The 7299-nt window shown below is 39.9% G+C and overlaps 2 protein-coding genes across 2 annotated transcripts in view; both read left to right on the forward strand.

Annotated features, from left to right (window-relative positions):
• Positions 1-312, forward strand: part of LOC118340523 (visual system homeobox 2-like) — a 3937-nt gene extending 3625 nt beyond the window's left edge. Inside the window, exon 5 of the mRNA XM_035678550.1 lies at positions 278-312. Coding sequence (XP_035534443.1) covers positions 278-312 — 35 coding nt within the window. The remainder of the gene's footprint in view (positions 1-277) is intronic.
• The window catches only part of acss1 (acyl-CoA synthetase short chain family member 1), a 27443-nt gene that overhangs the window by 17261 nt on the left and 2883 nt on the right, over positions 1-7299 (forward strand). Inside the window, exons 2-8 of the mRNA XM_035678770.1 lie at positions 997-1093; positions 1193-1392; positions 2102-2277; positions 2866-3018; positions 3110-3257; positions 3708-3845; positions 4485-4577. Coding sequence (XP_035534663.1) covers positions 997-1093; positions 1193-1392; positions 2102-2277; positions 2866-3018; positions 3110-3257; positions 3708-3845; positions 4485-4577 — 1005 coding nt within the window. The remainder of the gene's footprint in view (positions 1-996; positions 1094-1192; positions 1393-2101; positions 2278-2865; positions 3019-3109; positions 3258-3707; positions 3846-4484; positions 4578-7299) is intronic.

Raw genomic sequence — 7299 nt, forward strand, 5'->3', positions numbered from 1 at the left:
TGATCTTTTCATAACAGGTATGGTCTTATCATATACACAAAACCTTTGGGCAATTCAGATCAGCCAGGTGGCTTTTATGACACATACGTAACGCAGCACACCCTTGTATATACAATGTATACCAGACACTGACTGAGTCATCACAAAGTTTATATTTTTACTTCTTTATCACACTCAAATGCCCTTATTGTTGGTGGGACTTCTTCCTTTCTAGGAATTTTCTCTTTCCCCAAATCCTCACCAAAACCACCTCTATTATGGTTTACTGTCCACGCAGTTACCTTCAGTCCAGACCCAGGCGTTGATCAGTAGCACGTCCATCCCATCCTCCTCCATCCAAATTTTGATGTATAGCCTACATTATGTATATGAAGTGAAAATCAGGGGAGTAAGAGCAAGTTTAAGAGAAGATTTTTAGGCGATTTTACAGCTCCTCTCCACTGTTTGTTTTGAATGAGTTGAAAGAGTTTAAGATGAGTAGTTTTGATGGTACTACTTCCCGTGTAACTAAGATTCACAGAAAGCTTTAAAAGTTTGAATCGTTTCATTTGAATGAGGAAAATTTCCCAGAAAATCTGGAAAGTATTAAAGTTATGAATGAGAAAAGTAATAGCCCACAATTACTAATATTGAGTGAATATTTAGTAGTTTGAATGAAGTTTCTACCAGTACCTGAAATGGGATGGTAACACCCTAGTACTGCACTACAGAGTCCTTGTAACTGTGCTGCCACCTCTGGTGAGTATGGCCGTACCCGCCATTGAGGTCACTGGTATTTTTTCCAAGGGGTATAAAATAAAAGTTGTGAAAAGAACTACTTTGATGCGTACCCCAAAACCCTCCTAGCAAGTTCAACTCAGTGTTTCCACGCCAAAAGAATCTCTATCACCATATGATACAAAGAACCCTGAACGCACCATTCTGATGTGATGATGAATGAAGCGAATAATGTGAGATTTTACTGTGTGTATCTGATTTCTTTATGGGCACATGCAGTGAACTGCCTGGACCGCCATGTGCACACCTGTCCTGAGAGGGTCGCCCTGATCTGGGAGAGAGATGAACCAGGGTCAGAGGTCAAGGTCACCTACAGGTCAGCAGATTGGCTCTAGTGTGTGTGTGTGTGTGTGTGTGTGTGTGTGTTCCTCCTTCTTTTTGTATTGTAGCGTGGTTCATTGATATCTCCTTACAGGCAGCTACTGGAGATGACATGTCGCCTGGGCAACCTGTTGAAGCGGCATGGTGTGAAGAGGGGCGACTGTGTCACCATCTACATGCCTTCCTGCCCCCTGGCAGTGGCGTCCATGTTGGCTTGTGCCCGTATTGGTGCAGCACACAACGTGGTGTTTGCAGGGTTCAGTGCTGAGGCTCTCGCAGAGCGAATAAGAGACGGTGAGACAGTGTGACTGCTGATGAGGGACAAAATGAGTCTGGAAACAGATTTCCACTATATGTTTTAAAGCTGCACTGATTAATATCTTTATTAACAATGGGTCGAAACATTATCTGGAATGTATTTTCAGCTCATTGTTTTAGTTTTAGATCCCACAACTTTACTGTTTTGGTTTAGTCTTTCTATCAATGTTGTAGCCAACTCCAAAACCTGTATTTGGTAAAAGTGTTGATGAAATTGTTGAAACCAAAACAGTAAATCATCACAAAAGGAAAACATTAAGCTGAAAGACGTGTTAAAGCTCCATAGAGCTTAGAGGAGTTGGTGATGATTATCTGTGGGTGTATCACTATAAGCTACGCCTTTTACATTAATTTTATCCATTGTTAATACAGAAATATTGACCAGAGAAGCTTTAAGTAATAGAAGAGACCCGAGCGATTGTGTAAATCTTGTATATTTCTTTAGCATTGCATGCTTTTTAATATATCATTATTGTCTCTTGGGCCCTTTATGAGACTCAGTGTGTGTTACAATCCAAACAGGTTGCATTATCATCTGGGTTTTGTCAAAGATCCTATTTTTTATTACAATATTTGTAATTTTAAGTTTGAAATGTAATTCAAATGCAAAAAGTGGCAGTAACAGTTTGATATCCACATACCGACCGACCACAGCAGTCTGATTTGATATCCGTCACGTTTTCAGCCCAGTCCAGCACCGTCATCACAGTGAACCAGGGCGTCAGAGGGGGTAAGCTCACCGAGCTGAAGAAGACGGTGGATACAGCTGTTCAGAGCTGCCCGACAGTACAGCAGGTGTTTGTTGCTATGAGAACAGAGAATCCCGTCGCCATGACAGCCAAGGATGTTGCCATGGAGGAGGTGAGAGAGCAGAAAGAAAACCAGACATTGATTAAGATATTAATGCCAACAGCGGAGGACCACAAGTGCACTGTGTCACCTTTTCTGGACAAATAAAGATTTAAAAAATGCAGAATAAACAGTTAATTTTGCATCAATTGACTAATTAATTGACAAATATTTGAGACTGAAAGCTCATTTTAGATTTTGGAAACAGCAGTTGACAGGACAGCTTCACCACCAGATCCATAGTAGCTGTTCTGGAGCTTTCTGTTGTATCACACAATCTTCCTCAAAGAAAAATGACACAACAACTGGGCAAACTGTTCTGCTGAGGAAGATCCTGTGATATGATTGAAAGCTCCAGATTAGCTACTGAATGGACTTTGTGGTTATGTAAACTTATTATTCTTACATGCCTTTAAAAATTTTAATCTCTCTTCTTTCATCATGATAAGTCATACGGTATACGGTGTGACACACCGTCTACTGTTTGTCATTCAACACAAGATTATGTTTCAACAAGAGAAAGCAATTAGGTTTGGTTTGGTTGTGGTTTCATTACTATGCTGCGGTTACTACATGTGATTTCTGACAAATAATGTGCAGGAGATGCAGAAGGAGGATGTGGTGTGTGAGCCGGCTGCCATGGAAAGTGAGGACGTGTTGTTCCTGCTTTATACGTCAGGCAGCACAGGGAAACCTAAAGGGCTCGTCCACACTCAGGCAGGATACCTGCTCTATGCTGCACTCACGCATCGGGTAAACAACCTGTGTTGTCTTGTTGATTATATTTTTTATTCTCTTTTGATCCAATCCAATCCCATCAACCTTCTTCTCCTCTCATCACCAGTATGTCTTCAGCTACCATGATGGAGATGTGTTCGGCTGTGTGGCAGATATTGGCTGGATAACAGGACACAGTTACAGTGTCTATGGGCCCCTGGCCAACGGGGGAACCACAGTCCTGTTTGAGAGCACTCCTATTTACCCTGACCCAGGTATGAATGCCAGAAAATGTGTCAGACTGGCTGACAAATTCATAATAAATACATACAAAAGATCTAATAGCATTAAGGCATTTTATTAGATCTAATGTTTTGTTGACATGTTAATATAATATTTTATGTGAAGGACGGGAATACTCTGCATGCTTGTGTCTCTATCTATCTATAGATCTGTTTATAGTTGAACTTGAACTTGGCCATACTTTCCACACTAAAATTAGGACTTCTGTATACAGACGAGTCACAGTCGTCATTTGTGTCAGCAGACATGTCTTGTTGTTGTCAAGGAAAAACTGTTCATAAACTGAGAAGGGTTTTCTGATTTTATTCTACAAGCTTCAGTCGAATCTCCAAATTCAGATTCTGAATTTTTTGTAACGTCTCAGTCAAAGGCCAGGAATCTCTTTGGAGCATGCTAACTTAGACATGTTTTGTTGTTCACAGGAAGGTACTGGGAGACGGTTCAGAGACTTAAGATAAACCAGTTTTATGGGGCTCCCACAGCGATCCGCCTGCTGCTCAAGTACGGAAACCAGTGGGTGCACAAATACGACCGCTCCACCCTCAAAACTCTTGGCTCTGGTATGCCAATCACTAACAAGTGCTCACCATTAACCATCATACATTGTCGTGTCTTAATTTTGCAACATGTGCACCAACAGATGGTTGACAGATGTACAGTAAGACTGTGTAGTGGCTCTGTTTGTTAAGCAAACAGTTTTTGATGGGTTAGCATGCATTGACTTTATTTATCCAAGTCAGCCTGTCACATAAACCAGCTAGTCCACATGAGAGACTCGGTTGACAGTGTACTTCAGAGTTGTGTACTTCAGAGCTTTACCATATGAATTCCTTTCCTCGAAGCGCACACACATGTTACATACCAAGCCTGGTTGGTATGTCAACATGCCTCAGTGATCCACAGTGTCCAAGGTAAAGTCCGGCATGCCAGGAGATCAAGGCATGCACACACACACACACCTGTTCCCCTGAAACATGAAGCGTATGGGTAAAACAAAGCTTAACATAAAAAATGTAAATCCCTATCTTATCCAACAGATTTCTTCTCTTACAGAAACACTTCTTTTTTTGTTGAGTGCTGGTTTGCCTGCTTCATCAATTCACTATTATTTTTGCAAAACATGTCAAAAATATGACTAAAAGAAGTAAACAAAAACAATATATGACTATATGATTTAAGCTGTCCTTGTGTGTGTGCAGTGGGTGAGCCTATCAACACAGAAGCGTGGGAGTGGTACCACACAGTGGTTGGTGACGGACGCTGCCCTGTGGTGGACACCTGGTGGCAAACAGGTAACTGTGAATACACTGAAATGTGGAATTTATTAAACCAAACGAGCTGCTTTGAGAGGCTGTACTTAGGAACAGTGGTGCTTTGTGCTAAATGCTAATGTCAGCATGCTAACACAACAGGTCCAACCGGGGTCCTTGTGTGGATTGTAGGGGTCCCCAGGAAAAGGAGGAATAGAATATTTCAACTTTTATCATGTTTTGGAAGTTGGTGGTCTGATGTTCATCCTTAACATGCTCACAGTGTAACGTTTACCATGTTCACCATCTTAGTTAAGTGCTATTGTCACTAAACAGAAAGTACAGGGCTGATGGGAATGTCATTAGTTTTGACTTGTAGTTTTGTATTTGTCCTAAATCAAAGTATCAAGTTAAAATGTAGAACTGATACATACATACATACATACATACATGCTATACTTGAAAAATCAGAGGATCATCACCTAGAGCCACAACAATAGCACAGCTAAAAACTAATTATCACCAAAAAGGTTACCACACCAATTGAATTAACTTTTCATTTCTATTAAAAAAAATAAAATAAGAAAAATGTCGGTCTACAAAAGACAAATTCCAGTTGTTTAAAACAGAACAAAAAGTTGTTGGCTTGCTAATATTCAAACCACAGTCTTGGTTTAACAGTTTGTTAACAGCAGTACCGAAACAATTTCTTGATTAATTAATTAATCCATATAAAATTAATCAATTGTAATTAAGTTGCATCATTTGTCAGGTAAGCATCCCAGTCATAAGCTGTTTTTATTTACCCAGGTACTCTCCTGAGAAGCTGTAACCAGCAAATAATGATATTCTTACATAACTACACGAACGACTGAAATGATTAATTGATTATTAAAAATTAGTGATTTATTTATTTATTCAGCCAGCTAATCATTCAGTGAATAATCTTTTCAACACTAAATGCATATAGTAAAACGTGCTAATGGTTGTTTTGGCTTAAGGGATGCTGTGTTTGCTTAAGGCTTTCTTTCTTGTCTACTAAATCGACTGTTTTGTGCTCACACTGAACTCGGTTAAGTCTCTTGGTCTTATCGTAGCATTTCATTCACATGTTAGCATGATCACAATCCCTCCACAAATGGCTGTTGAGTTCACGAACTCTTCCTCGAATAGCCACGTCTGCAGGCACTAAATCAGTCGGTCTTAAAGGGGGAGAGCGGTATGCTCCGTCCTTCCAACAGTAACATTGTTACATAACATCATGGCTGTGGACGTGTGTGTGTATTCATACACAGTATTACAGTATGTGGGTGTGTACATGTACAGCATCACAAACACACACACACACACACACATGCATAAAGCGAGGGGATGTTGCTATCCCCTCTAGACTCAACCAAACCAGATGTTTTCCTCGTAGAGTAGAACATCTAATGCACTGGAAACTAGAGGCATTAACTAAATCTCTAAATATTAAAGAATAATGACAGTAAACATGAACACCATCACGCTGTAATTTCATCCCTGCTTGCCTGTTTTGTTTGTCGAAACACTCGATAAATTTTAACCGCAGAATGCAAGTGTTGTGTAGCTGCCAAAAAGAGCCACGTAACAAAATGGATCGCGGCCATCTGGAAACTACTCTACCTTCCCCCTTCAGGGGAGTGCATTTTGTAGGCTGACCACCTCTCAAACCCACAAAAAAAATTACATTGGGTCTTCAATTTGTCTCCATATTGAGCTCAGAGAAACTATTTTAGTAAATTTTTAGTCATTGTGACACTTTATACCCCCCTCAATGATTATGATACAAGATAACAGAGTCAAATAGAAACTATATACTCTGTACTTTACTGAAATTATACCACAATGCATTGCAGTGACAGTATAATTACAGTAATTGCACTGACGAGCTTGCAGCAAAACTGTCCTTCACCCATAGATAATTCTCTGATGTCACAGTAAAGTAACCACTTTTCCTCTGCTAAAGTAGCTTATGATGGGACTTAATGACAACATGTTTAAAATCAGCTGATTTCGCTAATAAAATCAATTTTGAGGATGAACGCGGGACCCAACTGACACTATGGGTTTCATCCTCAGTCCCTTCAAATTAGATTAAGTAATGACCAAATGGAGCAAAGCTGTGTTAATTACCATACAAATGGCAAAAATCTATAATTAATCGACGATAATTAAACATCAGAGCATCATGAGCTTGAGAATTACGGACACAGATATGACCCAAATACCCTACTTCTGTAAAAAGGATTATATTATTAGGTTATTTTTCCAGGACCAGTGTTTCCAATTAGGACTAAGTGGCATTATTCATAAAATGCCATTTGGCTGATCTGGGAGCAAGTAGCCTGTTTAGAGAGAAAATTAGATTTTGATCCGCTGTTGGCATACGGCCTTCCTGTTGGGTCATACAGGACTAGAGAGGTGAGAGGATGCAGGAGGACAGGAGGTGGAAAAGCTTTGTTGCATCTAAAAGCAAGATGGAAGGAAAGAAATCTGAATATATTCTAGTATTTACATGTTCAAATTCATATGTTTAAGCATTGATTTAAAGTAATAGTTTGATATTTTGGGAAATATTTGCTGACTTGCTAAGAGTTAAAGAAGATTTACACCACCCTGTCTGCAGCCAGTTCGCTTAGCTTAGCATAACATAGCAAAAATGGGGGAAACAGCTAGCCTGGCTCTAATGGTAACACAGTTTGAGCTAAGAGCTAGGCTAGCAGTTTCCCCCTGTTTCCAG

Source organism: Morone saxatilis, unplaced genomic scaffold (assembly GCF_004916995.1).
Source record: "Morone saxatilis isolate NCDOM2014 unplaced genomic scaffold, NCSU_SB_2.0 Contig7, whole genome shotgun sequence".
NCBI lineage: Eukaryota > Metazoa > Chordata > Actinopteri > Moronidae > Morone > Morone saxatilis.